General features: G+C 41.2%; 1 protein-coding gene across 3 annotated transcripts; it reads left to right on the forward strand.

Annotated features, from left to right (window-relative positions):
• The first annotated feature begins 80 nt into the window (after window positions 1–80).
• SUPV3L1 (Suv3 like RNA helicase) lies at window positions 81–19420 on the forward strand. Of its 3 annotated transcripts, XM_032116119.1 has the most exons (15): window positions 81–351; window positions 5022–5099; window positions 5384–5491; window positions 7094–7208; window positions 7772–7940; window positions 9379–9490; window positions 9768–9845; window positions 10905–10996; window positions 11393–11573; window positions 12000–12093; window positions 12750–12969; window positions 13328–13408; window positions 14917–15093; window positions 16682–16830; window positions 17206–19420. In XM_032116119.1, exons 1-15 carry the CDS (start codon window positions 96–98, stop codon window positions 17699–17701), a joined length of 2406 nt encoding a protein of 801 aa, XP_031972010.1. In that variant the 5' UTR covers window positions 81–95; the 3' UTR covers window positions 17702–19420. The 3 variants fall into 3 exon arrangements, with proteins under 3 accessions (XP_031972010.1, XP_031972011.1, XP_031972012.1); XM_032116120.1 differs by lacking the exons at window positions 81–351; window positions 5022–5099; window positions 5384–5491; window positions 7094–7208 and having other exon boundaries at window positions 7814–7944; XM_032116121.1 differs by lacking the exons at window positions 81–351; window positions 5022–5099; window positions 5384–5491; window positions 7094–7208 and having other exon boundaries at window positions 7814–7929.
• Window positions 19421–21473: the final 2053 nt, after the last annotated feature.

The following is a 21473-nucleotide window of genomic DNA, read 5'->3' on the forward strand; positions in this document are numbered from 1 at the left end:
GAGGGGTGACGGGGGCGGTGCCGCGCGCGCGCAGGTGCGCGGGTCGGGCGCGGGACGATGACGCGTCCGCCGCGCGCCGCCGCCCTTGTCCGCGGATGAGTCGCTGCGCGTGGCCGCTGCTGCGGCGGCTCTCGGCGCGCGCGGGGCTCGCGCTCCGACATGGCGGCGGCGCTCCCCGCGCGCGCCTCGCCGCCTCCTCAGCATCGTCCTCATCATCGGCCTCCTCCGGCGACGGCGGCGCCTCCCGCGCCCCCGACACCTCGCTCTTCGTGCCTGTGCCGCTGAAGCCCGGCCTCGGCGGCCCGGCCGAAGAAGATGTGGGCGCCGAGCTCACGCGACCCCTCGACAAGGGTGAGTGCGGGCTGGACCGTGAGGGGTCGGGTGGAGGGGTCCTCGGGCACCGGCCCTGAGGCCTCGCTCGCCAGCACCGGAGGCGGCTGCTGAGGCCGCGCCTCGAGCGCTGTGTCCAGCTCTGGGCCGCTCTATTCAGGAAGGACGTTGAGGAGCTCGAGCGAGTCCAGAGAAGGGCGATGGAGCTGGGGAAGGAGCTGGAGCAAAAATCTGATGGGGAGCAGCTGGGGGGGTTCGGCCACACGGGACGCACGGGACACCTTCTCGCTCTCTCCAACTCCCTGACAGGCTGCAGCCAGATTGGGATCGGGCTCTGCTCCTAGGGAACAACAACGGGACAAGAGGAAACGGCCTCAGGCTGTGCCAGGGGAGGTTAAGGCTGAACATTGGGAGGAATTTCTTCACAGGACGAGTGATTAAACGTTGGAAGGGGCTGCCCAGCGAGGTGGTGGAGTTACCATCTCTTGAGGCGTTTTAAGGACAGACTGCATGTAACACTCAGTGCTTTGCTGTGGTGTACAAGGTGTTGTTCGGTCATAGGTTGGACTCGATGATCTTAGAGGTCTTTTCCAACTTAATTGATTCTGTGACCCTCCTGAGGGCTGAGGGAACTGGCTCCTGCTGCTCTTGGGTCCTTTGCTGGGGTCAGAAAGACCACCCCCCCTTAAGAGCAGGGAGTCCTTCCCTGCAGGTTCTCTGACCGGTGTAGCTGCTGGTGCCCGTGAAGGTGAAGTGGAATAAAGGCTGTTGGGTGAGATGACACTGGCATGTAGTAGCACTCGTGGGGCTGTGCTGTGCCGGGCCAGGAGTTGGACTTTGATGATCCGGGTGGGTGCCTTCCAGCTCAGAATATTCTGTGATTGACATGGGCCAGTAGGTGTGCCCTGTGTGGAGGAAACACTCTGCTGGCCTGGTTCCTCCATTCTCTGTTTTGGCGTGGTCAGGGTAAAGGTGCTTGGGTTGAGGCAGGTCCCACAGCCAAACTGCGATCTTGTGCATTCCAGAACCTTAACTGTATCTGATCTTAAAAGGCATAGTTTCCTCGAATATTGGTGTTACAGACAGAAGAGATTGTGTGTGAATGTGCCTAGATCAAAAGTGGGCAAAGTGATAGGACAAGGGGGAATGGCTTCAAATGGACAGAGGGTAGGTTTAGATTGGGTATTAGGAAGAAGTTCTTCCCTGTGAGGGTGGTGAGGCAATGGCATGGGTTGCCCAGAGAAGCTGTGGCTGCACCACCCCTGGAAGTGTTCAAGGCCAGGTTGGATGGGGTTTGGAGCAGCCTGGTCCAGGAAAAGGTGTCCCTGCCCATGGCAGGAGATTGGAGCGAAATGGTCTTTAAGGTCCCTTCCAACCCAAATAGTTCTGTGATCTTGTGACTCCATGGTCTTTAAAGATTTGGTAAATAAGAGAAGTTCTTGATTCTTTCTATGTTTGCTGATCCAAAAGCATTAAGCGTGCAAATGGAAATATTTTTCATATCTTCTCCTAATTAAGTGTTTTGATGGCATATTATTTATATTAACTCTGGAGAATAGGAAGCATGGGAAAATGATCTTAATTGTTCAGAACTGTGGAGAAAAGAATATTTGGTCTTGAAAGCTAAAAAAAACCTAGTTAGGGAGAAGAATCTTGAATAGCTGTAATGCAAAAATCTGTGTTGTCAGACTTGTCTTTTATATGACTAGTGCATTCCTCAGGTGCCAGTAAAGATGAATGATGGCTTATTTATACATTACCTGTTGTCTCATTTCTTAGAGGAGCAGTTATGTTGGATTTCTTCAAAGGTACAGCTAAAATGCTCTGGGAAAATAAATATAGATTCTCTTTGCTAAGTTGTTGAGAGAGAACAGATTGGCTAAGATTAGGTGTGCTCCCACAGGTGAAAATTAACTACCTCCAACAGCCTGAAGTTCTTCCATGTGAGACTGGCAAGGAATAGCAGCCAGGTGACCTGTGTGGTGCTCCCCTGGCTTGTTGGCCTTTAGTGCTCTCTTCGTTGCTGTCAGCAATATTTTGAAAAAACAAGAATGTATTTTAAAAGTACTGGTATTTTGAAACCAAGTAATGTTACAGAAAACTGGACAAGACCTCCCTTAACATGTAGCCATTTTTAAAAAGTGAAATAAATAGTCTTCCTCTGCTTCCCCCCTTCAGGTTCTGACCACACACAGTATTATGCGTCTGGTTTTTTTTATATTTTAAACGAAGATGCTTTTTCAGAGTCTGCTGCCAAGTACTGAACTAGATTCAAAAAAGAAAGATGCGTATTTATGAGCTTTCCGGTTACAGCTTGTAAAGAAACTTTGTTAGTGAGTGTAATTCCAGTGTGAATCATCTTGTTAGCTTGTTACTTGCTCAAGTGAGAGTGATGATAGTTTTCATACTAGGCAAACACTGTTAGGAAATCTAAAGGTATTTTTAGAAGCTTACTTTTGTAAAGCCAGTTTTGTAAAAACTTCATAAGAAACCTGGACTGAATTCACTGCTCTGTTTTCCACGACTTCATAGGAAGTATATCCCTGTGAGTGCTGATGAATACTTTAAATTTTGGTGTATGTATGTTCTGTATCAGTTGTAATTGAATGTCAGTTCTGTGGCTTCAATTGTCAGACCATGGGGCTGTGCTTACCTGTGGGAAGTGCAAGTCAGGAAGGACCAGTATTGGCAGCAATTCATGTAGCAGAAACAGGAGATGCCTCAACAGGGTCAGTTAGATGCCCAAGGTTGCTTGGACTGGACAATGGTAGTCTTAATAGTTGGGGAGGAATTCTCAAATAAAGCAGTTCAGCTGCCCCAGTGATAGTATACAGCCTGACTGCAGTGGATTACTGTTATCAGAGATACAGGGAAATGACTCAACAGCCTTCCTGCAAACAGGGTGAAACATCTAAATGAATCTGATACATTGGAGACTAACTGCATAATTCCTGAACTTCACTGCATTTGGGCTGTCTTTTGACAGCGAACCTTAAAAATGCTGCTGAGAAGTAAAAGTAATTGAGGAGTAAGAGCTAAAACACATCTCTAGAATGAGGAAATGGTAAACAAAGGGAAATCTCAAAACGAAAGTGAGTGGTAAAAAAGGTGGTGACTGAGACAGGACACAGATGTCCTCCTGAGTGTGTACCCCGATTGCTACCTGTATGTGTTGGATTAAGCTCACGTGGGCTGCAATGCCAGCTTCATTTTGTTTTGATTTACCTTACTGTTAAGGCAAGTGTTTATGCTTAGGAAGGATTGTGACCTTGGTTGTGGGGCTGCATGGTCCCAATGTCATGTTGCCTTGGATAGTAACATGTTTTGGCATTAACCTTTTATAGTAAGGCCAATGGGCTGTGAATTTAGCTGCGTGCTGATGATGTGTTAATTGCTAGAGCTTCTTGGGGAAGCTCTGAAGAGTATTCAGCTCTGTGCTTTCTTATACTGCACTGTTTTCCAGTCTGTCTTTGATTTCGAGGCCCTTAATGATGGCTGTAGATGCCTTCCTAGGAAATGTAATCCTGCTGGCGGCCTTGCTTTGTTGCCTTTGGGAACATTTCAGATTGTGCGTTAATCCATTAAGAGACTCCTGTAGCTGTTCCTGGGGCTTGGGATGTGTATTTAAATTTGGCATATTCTTGTCAGCTGGTGATTTTCATTGTGCCAAGTGGACTGTCTCTTATAGCTTTTTAGAGAGGCACTCTTTCAATAATTTAAGATTGATCTCATGGGGAGGTTTCCATGTCATCTCAGACAGTTATGGAGTTAGTTGCAGAGAGCAGAGCTTGACAGTGTTGTGTCCAGTGACTTGTGCTGGCACCAGGGGTGTGCTACATTTATCACTCCTAGCATTTTACAATGCAGAGTTCATAGACTTTTCATAGAGTTTTAAGAATAATGTAAGCTCATGAATAGGTGTTCATGAAATTTGCTAGATTTTTTGTGAGTTTCTGATCTGTAGATGGAAAGGGGACACATCTTTTTGCACTGTCATTTAACGAGCTAAAAATCAGCGTGTACTTGAGTAAATACAGTTTTGTTGCAACACTGAACTTGCCTTTTATGGGAGGGAAAGCGTTTATTAATAAGTTTATAAGAGATTTTATTCAAACAAAGCTGAGTAACTTGTGATATATATGAAGAAACTCTGTTTTTTTCCTTCCCTCTTTTTATTTAACCTGAGAAAAGAAGGAATACTGTGTCTGGTTTACCTGATCTTTCCGAAGAGTCTGTCTTGGAAGCAGGATGGATGGAAGAACATACCTCAGGATGTTTATTAAAAGCTGTCACCACATAGGTCAAGCAGATTTGCTTTTCATATTAAAACCTCCTGATAGGTGCTGATAAAAAGCAAACAAAAACCCACCCCAAACCAGTAATTAGTTTGTTCCATGACTTGTTAGCTGCATGTTCCAAACTTTATGCTTTCCTATCAAGAACTGGGGGAGATGGTTGGCATCGTCTCCATGGCAGTTCTTACTCTGCTGCAGTTGAAGGTTGTCCTTCTTTGCAATAGTCCAAATCTCACTCATTGATTGTATTTGATGTAGGGAGAGTTCATTTGAGTCTGTTCAGCATGGAAAGATGCCCTCTCTCCAGAGTAAGGAGACTGTAACCAGGATCTTTGGGCCAGGAGAATGTGATTTAATTTTGAGGAAGCTAAAAAAAAGGTTATTCTTTTTCTACAGGTGAAGTTCTAAAGAACTTAAACAAGTTCTACAAAAGAAAAGAAATTCAAAGACTAGGAGCAGAAAATGGACTAGATGGTAAGAAAATGTTTTAAGTATATATTATTTTAGAGTGAAATCTGTTTTAATTTAGATATGGTATTAGATCTTTTTGTATGGGATCTTGTCATCACAACACTGCTTTTTTTACGTTGTCTCTGCTACTTGGTTCAAATAACCTTTATATTTACTTCTAATAGCCTTTATTAAGGTATAGGTTTTTAATGAACTGCATCAGTGTTTTATTGAGTGTTTACAAGTAGAGTTTTCTGATCCTGGCCACATTAATTTTGTTCCTTTTTTTTTTTTTTTCTTTACTGCAGCTCGCCTCTTTCACCAAGCATTTATAAGCTTTAGGAAGTATATAATGGAATCCAGTTCTGTGAGTGCTGATTTGCATATTATTCTCAATGATATATGCTGTGATGCAGGCAAGTATCTGGAGTGCTTGTAAAATAAAATGTGCATTTTTATTTGTTTTTGCCCTGTGTACTTACCTACATACATGTGGACCCCCTACTATGCTGTCAGAAAGATTAAAAATCCCTCCTTCCGTATCAGAAACATTTGTGCCCATTCTAGGAGGGAATGTTCTGTTCTTAAATCTTCTGAAGTGGAAATGAAAGATGTGGAGGTGTTAGCAAGAAGCAGCTTGTTGTTGTACAACATCTGTTCAGGGCTGAAATGAAAACAGTGCTGTTCTGTTTATTCCTCTCTTAAAAATCCAGTAGTCACTAGGGGGCACTTGGAGAGCTTTCTCCCGGCCAGGTGGCTTTAGGGACAGGTTTGTGACACTGCTCTGTTTCCCTGTGGCACTCACAGAGGTGTGTTTGCTTGCTTAGTGCATCCTGTGTTGTAATTAACAGCACTTAACTGAGAGGTGATGCCAGCTGGGAACAGCAGAATCAGCTTTCTTCCAGGGTTTGAGCTGCATAGTGTGTGTGTTTTAATGATGGGAATTTAAGGGTTACAGTGGCCATTAGTTTTGTCTTAAAATGTAAATGTGTAGATGTTGGCAATCTTAGGAAATTGTCTCATTATTTACATGTGCATAAAATGTTCCACAGGATTTTATTTCCACTCCTTTAGTTGTACGTGAGCATTATGCCTTAAAACTCATATACAGAAATACTGAAATTTTTTAATATGAGTTTTGCTTGTCTGAAGATGGTAATTAAATATATTACATTTAAAAAAAATTTCCACAATAATTTTTATTCATTGAATAATAATTCTCAATTTAAGCTCCCCCCTGAAATAGAACATTCCCCCCAAAATAAAAGAACTCCAACAAACCCCAAACTACTGCTTTTTCTTTTTGTGTGTGTATGTTTGATAATAGCTTTTTACATCAAGATAGTTCTTTGAAATTCTATGAGAGCTGAACAGTCAGAGTGTGACCTGAAATGAGACCTTTAAGGCCCACATGTCTACTCTGCAAACATTTAGAAGAATGAACCTGAATTTCTCTTCTGAGTTGATTTTAGTATTTTTATTTTCTCTCCTAGGGATTGGAAACTTAGAATTTGGAATCAGCATCCTAAGTCTCAGTATCTTAGAGAATCTGCAAATCTGTTTTTCTCTGTTTAGTCATAAAAGCTCTTTAAAAGCTTTATTTCAAGGCAATACATGAATTTAGAAAGAAAGGGCTAAAATCTTCTTAGGACAGAAAAGCTGGTTCTCATCCAGCTTTTCCACAGTTTCTCATTTTACTTAGAGGTTCTCTAGGCAAGTAGGCTGACAGAGTGAATATGCTGAAATGAGATGCATTTTTTCATATTATTGTGTTTGTATTCCACTGCTAAATGTGTCCATGCACTTGTGTTAGTTTCCTTTTCTGCCACTGAGATAAGTTATTGAACTTACTGAACTTTGAGTTCAATAATTCAAAGTTATTGAACTTTGTAGAGAGCCAGAACTTGAAAGGATTACACAAGTGTGGGGTGGAAGTAGTAGAGAATTTTTTTTCAAAGTTTATTATGAAAGTATACACTCAAGCACACAAACTTTCTGAAAAGGATTTGTTCTGCTAGGTCACGTGGATGATCTGTTTCCATTTTTCCTGAGGCATGCAAAGCAGATCTTTCCAATGCTGGACTGCATGGATGATCTGCGCAAGATCAGCGATTTGAGGCTGCCGCCCAACTGGTCAGTGTGATGAAGTGGTTGCATTGTTTTCTTTTCTTAGTGTCATAGAACTTCATAGACTGTGGACTCAAGCGTAATTATGCTACATTTGCAGATCCATTTCTCTGTTTTTACAATAATATGTGTCAGGAACTCCTACATTTTTTACAAGATACATCACAGTGAATTAAGAAGAAAATAAGATTATATCAAGTATGAAAGTCACTGAGTTGGTGTGGCTTTTCCAGGAGGATGTTTTCTGACAATATGTTTGGGAAGTAGCACATCAAAATGTTGAAATATTGATAAGCTCAAGGAGAGAGAATTGGACGAGTAGTGAGAATTATTTTGAACGCAGTGTGTGAATTTCACTTGGAATCTTTGAAAGCATTGTATGACTTAGAAGATCAGTATGTAAGACATAGTAACCTCTTTATACTGTCTCTAAGAACTTGGTATTTCTGCTTTCAACACACATTAAAATCTATTAATAAATAAATGCTTAAGCCAGTTTCTAGTTTCTCCTGAATCAGTATCCAGATAGATGTTCAACAGATCTGCTTTTTTTTTTGCCTTTGCTTTAGGTATCCAGATGCCAGGGCTATTCAGAGAAAGATAATATTCCATGCCGGTCCTACAAACAGTGGAAAAACTTACCATGCTATCCAGAGATTTTTGTCAGCCAAATCTGGAATATACTGTGGTCCACTAAAACTTCTGGCTCATGAGATCTTCCAAAAGAGTAATGATGCTGTCAGTATGTCATATTACTTATCAACATCCTTAGTACTGAAACAGTCTCATGAATGCGTGTCTGTGAAGCCCCAGGTGGTCCCTGGAGCCCTGTGCTTGAACAGGTGCCTTTGCTTTGCAGTGGTGTCAGCTCACATGAAAACAGTTATGCATTTCTGCATTAGGAGCAGAATGGAACTTTGTTTCCCCCAGTGGAACAGTGCTGTCCCCAAAGCATGTGCTGTGCAATCATCCCTGTAACCTGCCTCTGTTCTGTAATTTGTTGTTCCCTGGGTTAGGTAGGTTCTGCTATTAGGGTTTTCAGCATAGGGACCGTGACTTCTTTTGCCTATTACCTTTACTATAGCTTACGCACAAAAAATTACCCTTACTTAATTCCCCTTAGCCTTCTGCTTCAATGTTTAAATATATTTCACTTCACCACCCTTGAAAAATTCTGCAGATTGAGATGTGTTGAGTTGAATAACAGTGCTGTATATCAGGTCCTTAGAGGAAATTTTCATTAGTGTTTTATATTGCTTCTGGCATATTTTTTGGAGGCTCCTCACCAGTGTGTTTCCAGCTGCAGGGAACCAGACCAGTTCTGAAGCATTATAACCACATATCATATGTTAATACAGCACAGTTTAATACTGTGTGTGTGTGCAGTAGTGATGTTGTGATTTCTCTTTTGTTGATGTAGAATGAGTAACTCCTATTATCAGTCTATCTGAGCAACACATAAGAAAGACTGGCTTGGCCTAGGAGATACCTGTGATGTACCACGTGTGTTCACATCGTGACAGTGGGTACAATGCAGTGGTGTTCCTTGGTAGTGGTTACTGAACTTTTCTCCCATGTGTTTACTGTGTGTGAGAACTTTTCAGTTGGTGTCTCCTGGATCATGTTTAGGCCTTGGGGCTTAAACAGGGCTTCCATGAGGGCTCTGCAGGTGGCTGTAAGTTTGGATGGAGCAGCCACCAGCATGAAGGAGTGTAGGGCTGGCAGGGTGGTGGCCTCAGCTGTCTCTCACAGCTGATCCTCATGAGCTCTTGCTCTGTGAGTATAAGGCAGCAGATGAGGCTGGCAGCAGGTCAATTGTCAAAGGAGCTGGAGCTTGCAAGGCTCCTTCACTGCTGGGCCTTGCTTTATGAGCCCCTTGTACTTTTCTAACAGTTCTTTTGTGGCAGGGGTGACAGCTCTGAAATGCTCAGGGGAATATGTAACCTCCTGCAGGAGTAGGGGAAGGCATCTAATTACAGACACCACCTCTTCATTAAACCTCCACTCTGATAGGACTTAAATACAAGGCACAAGTCTCTCAAGGCTGAGTAGTTACTTCCTGAATAGCTTCTCTTATACTGTCCTAGAAACTACTGTAAGAACTGATTTTGTCCCCTTTGGAATGGGATTCTTTTATATTAAAGAAACTTAACCTGAGATTTCTGAATGCCTTTAGAATGTGCCATGTGACCTGGTGACAGGAGAAGAGCGTGTGTATGCCAATGAAGATGCCAGACAGGCTCCTCATGTTGCTTGTACCATTGAAATGTGCAGCACTAATACACCTTGTAAGTACACATAATTGTTTCAGTCCCATCTGGGGGATCGTTATGTGTGTTATTGCTTGGAGTCAAAAGTCTTTTTTTTCACTCTTACTTGAACAATTTCTGAACTATGATAGAGCAGTTGAAGAAACCTGGATCATCTCAGAATAGCTCTTTGGTGATAGAGGATTAGCTTTGTCTGAGCAAGCTTTTTTAGGAAACCTGTGAGTTCCTTCATGTCTTGTGCTGCTGTTCTAGATGCTCTTCCTTGGTGCATCATATATTTCTTTTTTGTTTTAAGATGAAGTTGCTGTGATTGATGAAATTCAGATGATCAGAGATCCTGCCAGAGGCTGGGCTTGGACGAGAGCCCTTCTAGGTAAGCTTGTTTGTGTTGGCAATGAATTAGCTTAATGGCACATGAAATTCAAGCTTAGCAGTCAGTATAGTCATCAGTGGTTATAATATGTGATGCAAAATAAAAGGGTTTTTTTTTTTTATGTCTTCTCGCGCCAAGTTAGAGAGATACCTGCCTCAAAGGATTTGTCTGCATGACAGGCTACCTGTTGTGTTTTACTTAACAAATGGGGTTTTAAAATTTTATTCAGGCGCCTTTTATTTTTCCTTCCTTGGATGATACGGAGTCTTTACTAAGTTGTGCTGTCCTTTTACGTTGACTATTTCCAAGAAGTATGCTTTTCTGTTCAATGAAAACAACACAAGTTTTCAAGAGACTGCCTTATGTAGAGATACTGCTTAAAAATGGCAATTTAAAATATTTTATAGTGTTAATTGCAAATGGCTCATTTATAGAGCTGCATGAATCTGTTAACATTCGTAGAAGAATGCTTATTTTGGTAATTTTAGAATTTTTTAAGAGGAATTTTGGAAGCATTTTTCCTCATATTTGGAACAGAAGTTTGGAATCTGATTCCTCCTCGCCCTTCCTTTCGTTGCTTTTGATTCTAAGTTCAGCAGATTTGTCATACTTCCTTTACTTCCTGTTTTTCCCTTTTCTGTTCTGACTGAATTAGAGGCAAATTCATGCAGAAAACAAAACTCCTCAGTTCTGCTATAGTTTGGGAGTTAGTAAAACATGAGTAGTAAATGAAACATACTCAAAGCTTTGCTCCATTTGTTCAGTGGCTAAGGGCACCTCTTGTTTTGGCTGAGAGGGTGCAATGAGGTATTGGCTGCTCTGATTGTCACACTAATGAATTATCATCTGCTGGTAAGAGAACAAGAGCAGCTCTGAGGAAATACTGTATTCTGGGAGAGGCTTTAGGTGCTGGTTTGGGTCGTTGAAGGAGGTGAAATACTGTCCTCATTGTGTTTAGCAACCAAAATACAATTTTTGGATACTTCAAGAGCTAGCTAAAGCTACTGTTGTATATAAACAAGTAACATTTTGCTTTTTATTTCACTGGACCTTGTTCAGGCCTCTGTGCAGAAGAAATCCATGTTTGTGGAGAACCTGCTGCTATTGACTTAGTGACAGAGCTCATGTACACTACAGGGGAGGAAGTTGAAGTAAGTAATTCTGGGAAACTATGAACAGAGCGTCAGGTTCTGCTGTAAAACAGGGAAAAAATGTAGGGTCTTTTGAGTGTATCACTGCTCAAAGTTATCCTGCAGGAGGTCTTGTTACAATGTTTCTTAATTTCTGTAAAGCAAAGATGTTGCAAAGTTCTTTCTTTCTCAAATGGTGGTACTGTTTTACAGAAAGAAAATAAGTGGTTTGATGAGTTCCCTTCAGGGGATGCTGCAGCTGCTACAGCTGTTTAGGGACTTTCTTTACAGTTCTGATCTTCCAGGAGGGCACGGTTCTCTCAAGTTTGCTGACTTTACAGGATGTATTGATAGTTACTCTCTATATGATGGAATTTGAGTTTAGAAAAATACAATCTTTGACAACTTTGATTCTAGGTCCGAAACTACAAGAGACTGACTCCTCTGACTGTGCTGGATTATGCCTTAGAGTCCTTGGATAACCTCCGTCCTGGGGACTGCATTGTCTGTTTCAGTAAGAATGACATTTACTCCGTCAGCCGACAGATTGAAGCCAGAGGATTAGAATGTGCCGTCATATATGGCAGTCTGCCACCAGGTAAAGCATTCCTGCTTTTATAGTTAAGAGTGTGTTCTGTTTCTTGCTGCTTTTCTTAGGAAAAAACCCCTTGTATTGCTTGCTTCATTTTAAAATAAAGCAGTGCAAGTTTCCTAGTTTTGCTTCTCTGTATAGCTAGAGAAAGTAATCAGCTTTCATTGGTTGGTGTTTTAATCTTGGGATTAGACCTTTATTATGTACTTAATTTTGATCTTCAGATAGATATAATTAAATGAGATCTATCCACAGCTCTGGGAATGATTTAAATCCCTCCTGCCCTCTCCCCCCAACAGCACCCAAATACCAATAAAATACCAATTTATTTGGTTTTTCCTCAGCCTATTATAATGACATTGGACTTAGTGGCACGTTGTCTTTATTTTGTATGAAGTTTGCTATGCAAAGTGTTCTGTCGTTCTGTTTTAGGAACAAAGCTTGAACAGGCAAAGAAATTCAATGATCCTGATGATCCATGCAAAATTTTAGTTGCTACAGATGCAATTGGAATGGGTCTCAATTTGTAAGTACTTGCAGCAGGTTATGGTACTTTTATTTTCCTTTGGATGTGATGGCCACATTAATTTCCTTGCTTTTTATCTCCCCAGTCTGATTAACTCATATAAATATCTGCTGTGTCTTGATAACTCAGTACATACATTTCAATTTTGAAGTAGCGATCAATTTGGTTAGGCAGAACCAAGCTTTAATTTTAAAACTGATTCCAAGAACTAAATGACTCCCTTGGACTAATTCAGTGTGATAATTGGCAGTGGATGACAGGGCCTACTGGATCAACTGGAGTCAAATGTGCTAGGTTGTCAGAGTTATCACTCTCTAGTATTTCTGAAATACAGAGCAAGTTCAGCCCAGTTTCAGATGTATTTCATTGGTGACGGACATGCAATCACATTGCTACAAACTACTGAGGCGGGTGTTGGTGAATGGATTGGGACCCTAATAGGACATGATTGATGTGTGCAGGAGTGATGATTCTCCTGCATCTACCCAGCAGCCTTATCCTGTCCTTTAGAATATGCTGTGTCCATAAGCAGTATCTATGATACTCTAATTTATAGAGGAGAAGAAAGCCTATAAAAAAGCAAAAGCTTTAATTCTTTGTATTGGAAGTAATTTGCAAAAAAACGATTCCTTTTTGTTTTTGTTGAAATATTTCAGGTGTATAAGAAGAATAATTTTTAACTCCATAGTAAAGCCGACTGTCAACGAGAAGGGAGAGAAGGAAATAGACTCCATTACCACCTCCCAGGCTCTCCAGATCGCAGGCAGGGCTGGGCGTTTTGGCTCCTCCTTCAAGCAGGGAGAAGTCACCACAATGCATCGTGATGACCTCGTGCAGCTGAAGGAAATTCTGAGTGAGGCTGTGCCCCCTGTGAAGGTGAGAGCTGCAGTATCCAGTTTGTACAGACGTGCTCTGGGGCTGGCTTATGGTATTCTGATCCCAAATTATCTTTCCTTTTGTCTGTTTCCAATTTAGTGATAAAAGTGGGTTGTGTTGTGCCAGAGTGACTTTGGGTGTATGTCCCACTGTTGCTTTTATATTGAATCTGCTCTTTTAAGAATTAAAAGCTCAAGCACAAAAGTTCTTAAGTTTCAGCTAAGTGTGCTAAATAAACTGGACTCTGCAGGGTGCTTTGGTTTCTTGCATTTTGTCTTTCAATATGTTGTTTCTGGTGCATTAACTTTAAAGCAATATTGAGAATTAATGGAAGTCTTTTTCTTTATTTTCCATTTAGGCAGCTGGCCTACATCCTACTCCTGAGCAGATAGAAATGTTTGCTTATCATCTTCCTGATGCCACTTTATCCAACTTAATTGTAAGAATGATCAAAATATTAGCTTCTGCTTTAAAAATGGAGCATTACTAACAGTTGCTGCTTTTGTACAAACTTGCCCTTGGGAGACCTGACAGACAGCCGTGCGTGTATTTTTTTATCAGTTGGATTCTTCTCTCTACTGCACAGTGACTGCAGATAGGTTTAGAATGTTTAACTTTTCTGTGTTGCAATAAACTTGAAAGCTGTTGAAACGTGTCAGTCATTTTTACACTTGTTTAAGACTGCAGCAGCTTTTTCATTCCAGCTTTTCTGAATTTTAGATGTAGACATTTTGGTCTGAGGCTGAAGATATTAGAGATCAAAATTTAGATAAATTATTTGAAAATCCCTGGGAAACTAGGCTGGTCGTGCCAGATTTCCACATATCTGAGAGCGACCTGATATTTTTTTTTTCCTGCTTCTGTGGATTTTGTGGTAAAACAGTATGTTTGTAACTTTCAGAAAACAGGTTTTGTGGGATCAGTTTGATCTCCTCTTTAGATAGATACTAGTTCTTTTGGATGTACCTAAACATTTTAAATAGAAATTAAGGGTTCTAATACTGTATTTAAAGAATAGTATCACAGCTTTTAGTACATGGAGAAATTCTTGGCAGCTTTCATCGTTTTAAATGTGCATTTTTGTTCTCTGCTGATGTGCTGTTACCTAGCAAAATGTGTATTTCTAACCTTGAACTAAAAGATTGTACCTGGAGATCTCCTGGAAGACTTAGGCTGGTAGGGTAACAGCACATGATTAAAATTTTAAAATTAGCAGTTTTTGGGCTAGCATAGAAATATTAAGATACAAACCTTGTGTTGTTTTTGATCTTTTGAATACTAATTTTTAAAAATTAAATAGCTCAGCATTTCTTTAAAGATGTTTTTAAAAAATCCTTCAAAGATGTACACTAGAGAAATAATTTCGGAGGCCCATAAAATTCCCCCTGCAGGGTGCACTGCATCTTCTGTTTCTTCAAACCTTGAGTATGTCTCATATTTTCTCTGAACTCCTCTGTTGGAATACTGTATTTAGCTTGCGTTTTCTTTCTTCCTAAAATAGATCTGATCCTGACATTGAGCTAAAAATAGCTCAATTATTGAATTTTATGCTGTAAGGTTAGCTTTTTGGGTCATGCTAAGTGACAAAACTGGAGAAATTTCTAAACATAGTGGTAACTGGTTCCTGTGATGGTGTTCTTTGTAACTAAAATGTACCCTTCCAGAACTTGTTATTTAGGAGACTAACTGAAAGTGTTTAAATAAAGTGTAGAGTGTTACATCTTCTCCTCTGATCCTGTGTTGGAGAATTTAATGCAAATTCTGCTAAAAGAGCAGGGGGAACTCCCCTGGACACTTTTTTATTACTGTGGTCAAATTTGATGGTTTTTAACTGTTCTTTCAGTATAACTAGCCTTTTAAACTCTAAATAATTTTTTGGTTTGGTAATAAAAAGTTTAGCAACCCTCTCCTATAATAACATTCTTACATTTGGTTTTATTTTCACAGGATATTTTTGTGAGCCTCTCACAAGTCGATGGGATGTACTTTGTCTGCAATATTGACGACTTTAAATTTCTAGCAGATATGATTCAGCACATTCCACTAAATCTGCGATCACGATATGTCTTCTGCACTGCACCCTTGAACAGAAAAGAGCCTTTTGTGTGTACCACTTTGTTGAAGGTCAGCTATTTTTTTTCCCCTCAAAAAGCCATGGTGTTTATTTTGGACCAAGCAGGTCTTGGTGCACTGAGACTGTATCTAGTTGCTATATTTGTTGTGGGTTTTGCCATCAGATCATTTGAGAGCATTCTTAAAGTGCTCACAGGTAGTGTAAGATATATAAAATAGCTAGACATGTATTTTTTTCCTAATTGAATTCTTCACTATTTTTATTGACCAAAGCTTTTAACTTCTGAGAACTGGTTCTAATGATGTAAATTAAAGTTTGGATAGCTCCTCTGCTGTTTGCCTCAGGAAATCCTCCTGCTTGTCCTTGTATGTGAGCTCTGAACTGCTCGGAGAGATGAGAGTTGTGTTCCCTAGTCACTTGTGCACTGCTAAGCTTTGCAGTGCAGTGTTCCGGAAAGCAGTTATTAAAAACCAAGTTACTGCTCCTTCGAGCTGTTAGCTTGTCAACAAAAGAAGAGAATGTGGGGATTAAGGGTGATTGCTGATGCTATAATACAGTTACATAGAATTTAAACCTCAGAAAACACAGAGTTGTAAGTTGCTCTCAGAATTATGTCACTTTACTTTTCAGGCCTGGATGAATTGTTTTTTGCTGTGCCCCCAGAGTGATTATTTTGAGGAATTTGTATTCACCTGATGTTTCAGTTTTTCAGGGTTAATAATAATGTCACTTGGGACTGTTACTTTGTCAGACAGTATTGCCATTGTTCCCTTTTTAAAGACTGCATTAAACTTTTTTAATGAAATAGTATAAAAATGAAACTGATGTGGTGCCCTCATGTCACAAATCTTAGAACCCTGCTTTTCAAAAATGGCTAATAATCTTTAAAAAATGAGTGATTGATTGAAGAGTTGAAAAAAGTGCCTCATTAGGAAAATGCTGAGCATTTGGATTCCAAGTAGTGAAGATGCAGAGGGGCATTGTGTGGTGTTAGAGGGAGGTAGGCTGTTGTGAATGCTTGTGTGAATTTAAGCCCCATTCCTTGCCCAAAAAACCCCACTTTAGTATCAGCCAGTTAGGAAGCAGTTATTCCAAGTCATCAGTACTCTTGTAAATTTTAGATTTAAATCTTATTTGATTTGTTTTTCTGTTAGTTAAGGAGCTGAGGTGTCTGGGTTTCAGAAGGGCGGATTTCTAGTGCAGATTAATCTGTTTGGGTTGTGGGTAGTGTGTTTCCTAAGCCAGGGAATACATTTAATATTTTAAACCCTGGCAACCCTGAAACAAGATAATTAACCAAATAGGAGGAGGAGGATTAAAAAAGGACACAAAGTCCATCTGCTTTGCTAAATGAAATCAAATGCCTTCAGTGTTAACTTTTCTGGATAGCTCTGTGCTTTTGTTGCTTAACTCTGTGCATGGTCCGTGGACAAATTGTGTTAATGAGGCCCTGGAAAGGAGAGGTGACTCCTGCATTGAGTAATTAAGTAAAAGAATGTGTGGCATTTGGGTTGTGTAAAACAAAGCAGGTATTTTCTGGAGTATTCTTTGTATGCAGACTCTGGAGAGTTTAACTCTTTGGGGATTTCTTCTTTCCTGACTAATTGACAGACTTGACTGAATTTGCTTGTTTTTCAGTTTGCACGACAGTTCAGTAGAAATGAGCCTCTGACGTTTGACTGGCTCTGCCGGCACACCAAGTGGCCCTTAGCTGCTCCAAAAAACATCAAAGAACTTGTACACCTTGAAGCTGTGCATGATGTTTTTGACCTCTATCTGTGGTTAAGGTATTGTCTTTGTGCTTGAAAGCTGTTTTTTGGTGTTTTCCTACTGTTTATGACTTTCAGTCCTTAGAAGCACAGTATCTTCAAGCCCGTGTGTATGTGGTGCAGGATGGGCTCCTTTGGCCCTTTAGAGGATCTTGACAAATGCAAGTGTAGCAATGTTGAGGGAGTGAGTTCTGCAGAGAGCAGTTTGTGACTGACAGAAAGAGAAAGGTAGAAATAAGGTGATCCTGGATTGGAGCAGCTGAAATGCAAATTAAAATACAGTGACCTTCCCATGCAACATGTAATAAACGTTTTTGGTTTTTTTACTTAGTATGTATCCCATTTTTGTCCCAGTGAGAAGGTTTAATTGTGTGTTCTTTTGCCTCTCTTCAGTTACCGCTTCATGGATATGTTCCCTGATGCTGTCCTTGTAAGGGATATTCAGAAAAAACTAGACGACATTATACAGATTGGTGTCTGCAACATCACAAAGCTGATCCGAGCATCCCAGTCTGCAGCTGCTCCTGGCACAGCTGAAGTTGTGTCGGAAGACTTTCCTCTCTCAAGGACTAAGAAGGATGCCAGGGTAGTTTCAGACCGTCACGGTGCAGCCTCCACAGAGGCACTGTCCATTGCAGTGGAGGCTGCAGGACTGAGAAGAGCAAAGAACTTGAGACCCTCTCGGCTTGGTAGCAGGCAGGAGGATCTGAAAAGCTATGGACGTGGATCTCTTGCCAACAGATTGCTGCGGGAGGGACTTCTGACACAGGAAATGCTGAGACAGCTGGAGAGTGAGTGGCAGGATCAGCACAGGAATGGTAGATACGGCTTTGGTTCAAAAAGAGATGATCAGCATCGTTCAAAGGAAACAGGGAAAAAGAGAAAATAGAACCATGTCCTAATTCTGTTTAGTTTTTATTCATAAAATAAAATCCTATTTTAATAACTTCTTTGGCATTTCATGTTTACACTGGTGCAGCTCCTTGATAATTTTACTTCTCCTGTGACCAGTAATGTGGAGCACTCAGAGAAATGGACTCTTAAAAGCTCAGAGGCCGCAAGTTTGCTTTTACCGCTCAGCTGTACACTCTTTCAATCATGGTGCTCAGCATAAGTGTATAATCTACTGCTATGTGAAAATTTGAATGTGGTGTCTTCTTGCAAGATATCCTCTCATCATCAATAAATGTCAGATATTTCACTAGCAATGAATTAGCTACTCATTCCACCCCTTCCCAAAGGGCAGAGTTTAACAAACCACAAACAAGTAATGAACAGCTTGGAACAAAATTGGCTCAGAATGGTGATAGGAATCATGTGCCTCTAACCTTTGTGTCCCGTGAAAATGTGGAAGGAGGTGAAAAGCATTTGTGGTAATATGTTGGGAATGATGGAATTCTGGCTACAAGAATTTTTGAGTAAATTTCAGTTCTGTAATCTAAGTGGTAATTACTGATGCTGTGTGATTTGGTTTTCATGTGAGCAGCTTTAAGGTGTACTTTTGAGCTCCCAGTATGGATACTGGAGAGTAGAAGGAATCAGATGCTGAAACTGCCGTGTGTTTTCAGAAATGGATTTCAGCACTGGGACATGTTGCTGGGCTGCCTGGTGAGAATAATGCTACACTAACCATATATCTGGGGTTGGCTGTGTACAAGAGCACAGATCCTGCTTGTGTTAATGTTGGGAAACCTTTAAAATCCAGGTTGAGTTTCACTATCAAATACCTGACTTTCTGAAGTGATCAACTGTGTTTCTCTGCAGGCTGAAAGTTTGCTCTGAATCCCCTTTTCTTTCTCCTGGTATCAATCCTTTATGCTGCTGTTCAGAAACAAATCTGCAGCAGTTTGAAAAATGTTTTTACAGCTGTTTTCAGGTAGTTAATGTACTCTTTCCTCACTGTTTACTAAAAAGCAAGCAGTGCGTAAATGTTTCTAGTCCACATGATCTCCTGCTGGTTTCAGTACAGTACTGGTGGGAAGAGAAAGTTTTAGGCCCTTCCTCTGCAAAGCTACATCTTTTTTTCCTCCCCCAAGAAAAACCAAGCAGCTCTATGTGTGTGGCACTGGCCATGTGAGTGTTGTGGATTTTCTGCTTCGTGGATGAGTAATTCAGCTTTGCTGTCCCAGAGTCCTGCTGAACAGCAGCACGACTTGCACAGTGTGAGCTTGCATTAACCCTTACAAATGTGTTGCATTTGCTACTATTCACACAGCTTGTGTGATGTGGGTTGTGTGATGGAGTGGTATCAATTGCCTCCTTGTTCCTTGGTACTCACTGGAAGGGAAGTTGAAGTTGCTCAAGCCTGCAGGCACGTTTTGACCACATGTATTGTCCCACTTACCCCTGGGACAACTTGAAACCACCTTGGCTGTCCACCATGGACAACTCTGTTTTCTCTGCCCAGTGTGTGTGAGGTTGGGTTGCAGGAGACCCACACTGCTATTGTGCTTTGTTTCTAGTCTGTTAGGTTGAATTTATCCTTTAATCGTACAGTAAGCTGAGTACTAGAGTATATTTTTGAGCAAGGAAAGAGTGTCTGGGACTTCAGGGTGTAAGCCAGCCTTGTGTTTCAGCACCAAGCCTTGCAATAAAGAAGCTAAATGACTATAAGCATTCTTTTTTGTATTTTGCTGAGATTAGCGCTTTGCTTAACTCTGCTTGTTTCCATAGTGACTCCATAGTAACTGTTTTAGAAGCTCTGAAGTTTATTCAGGCGTTTCCAGGCTGACTTTATGAAAGTTTTCTTTTCTTTGGAGCTAATGGTGTGGCTGTCATTGACTCCCATTAGAATGGCTGCCAAATTGGTCCCATGTGGTACAGTCTGGACTGGTGTGATGCAGAGTTACCCCAACTACCCACTTTTAGCCTTCCTTGTGGGGCTGTGCTGAAGCTTTATTTTTGAGCAACATCAACTTGATCTGGGAATCACATTTGCAAAACTATTTCAGGTGTTCAGATTTCCAGATTAATTTCAGGCATTGAAATTAAAGATGTTTGGAAGTTTTTCATTAATTGTTTATTTGCTGTCCTTTAAGTGTAAAATGCTGATTGTAACAGCACTGCTTGGTAAAATCCTTCTGTCTTTTAAGCCCAGTGTGCTCTGTTCTGTCTGTGCTGTTTCCATCTCTTCTGATTTTTCCATTTAGTCCCTTCAGGTGTTCTGCCTTACTTTATATCCTGATGTTGCTCAAGGAGGGGCATATGCAGGAAGAATATGGAGATCCCTTTCTCTTCTGAGCTTTGATGAACTTGTGGGAATATAATGGGGAATGAACCAGGTGCTACTGCAGGGAAGGGGGGAATGTGTTCTAAGGGTTGGTCTTGGAATCATAAGCTATAAGGAAGAAGGATTTTGCCTGATGACTTGCTAGTAGCCTTGTCCACTATGTCCTTGTTAACCTGGGTACCAAATTCAGCAGCCAGTATTGCCACTGCCTTTGATACTTCACCAAAGATAGATGAGTTTTATCTTGCAATAAAATATTGATACGGTACCTCTTTCTGGAGGTAACCAGGGCACGTGTAGCTGATGTACTCAAGACATTTTTGTGCACTTCCCCATTGTAGCTATGAGCTCCTTTTCTCTGCAGGCCTTTGACTGCAAGGCTGCGGGAGGCAGATGAACACCAGACTCTTCAGGATTCTCCATTGTGCCTTAAGATGGGGTTTGGAGGCAGAACTGCAGGAGAAGAAGGTAGAGAGAGGGGTGTTAGAATTTGGAAGTTTTGTTGGCCCTTGCAAAGTGGGGAGGGAAGGTTTGTGAATAACTTTTACTGGATGCAGCTCTAAAAATCGGGAAAACCAACATCGCCTCAAGCTTCCAAACTGCATGCAGTTGGAGCTGATCTGTTCTCTTGGGAGTGGATTAGTTCCCCTGTCCTGGCCAGGATATGTACTAAATGGCTGTAACACTTCTGGGTGTTGGGCCCTTGGTACACTGAACTGTTGTCTGTGTGGAAATGAGATAATGTCTTGTCTTTTCTTGCACAACAGCCTGCCGGAAGCTGGGATGCACCAGGGATGAGCGAACAAGTTACACAGTGATTCTGACATGTCAGGTATTTCACAGAGCCTGCTGCCAGTTTAGGAACATTTAGATCTTTGAGACCTTTTTCCAGTGGCATCCGTCAGAGAAAGAAAGGAGAGAATGAAAAATAAATCTACTGTATTACAGACACAATGAGCTCTGGATCAAAATGGGATGGAGCTTGAAAGGTGATGTTTTCAATTTTGCTGGCCAGAGGGGTTGTGACTCGGATGGCATGGGTAAACAATGAGGAGAGAGACAGTCCCTTTGGGAGTCAGTGTCTGACTTAACGAGACAGCAGTTATTAAAAGATGAATAGAGGAGAAGTGAACCGTGCTTTGTGGCTGGTAGTGTGGCTTATTTTCTTCTTTCTTTTCTCCCTTTCTCTCGAAGATCATAAGCCTAATTTTAGAACAAGTCCTATTTATGGAGTGCTCAGCCACTCTGTCTGCTTTACTCTTGTTCTAGAATAATGAAGAATAAATAGAGCTGGCAGGATCTCCCAGTGTCCAGAGCTCATCCCTGATGCAGGGCAGGAGGAGAGAAAAAGACCTTTCCTAGCAGAGGTTCTGTATAATTTGTCTTTGCAGAAGGAGTTCCCCTCCCTCAGCTCTTTCAATCTTTCCTCGTG

The sequence above is a fragment of the Corvus moneduloides genome, chromosome 8, assembly GCF_009650955.1.
Source record: "Corvus moneduloides isolate bCorMon1 chromosome 8, bCorMon1.pri, whole genome shotgun sequence".
In the NCBI taxonomy this organism is placed as follows: Eukaryota; Metazoa; Chordata; class Aves; order Passeriformes; family Corvidae; genus Corvus; species Corvus moneduloides.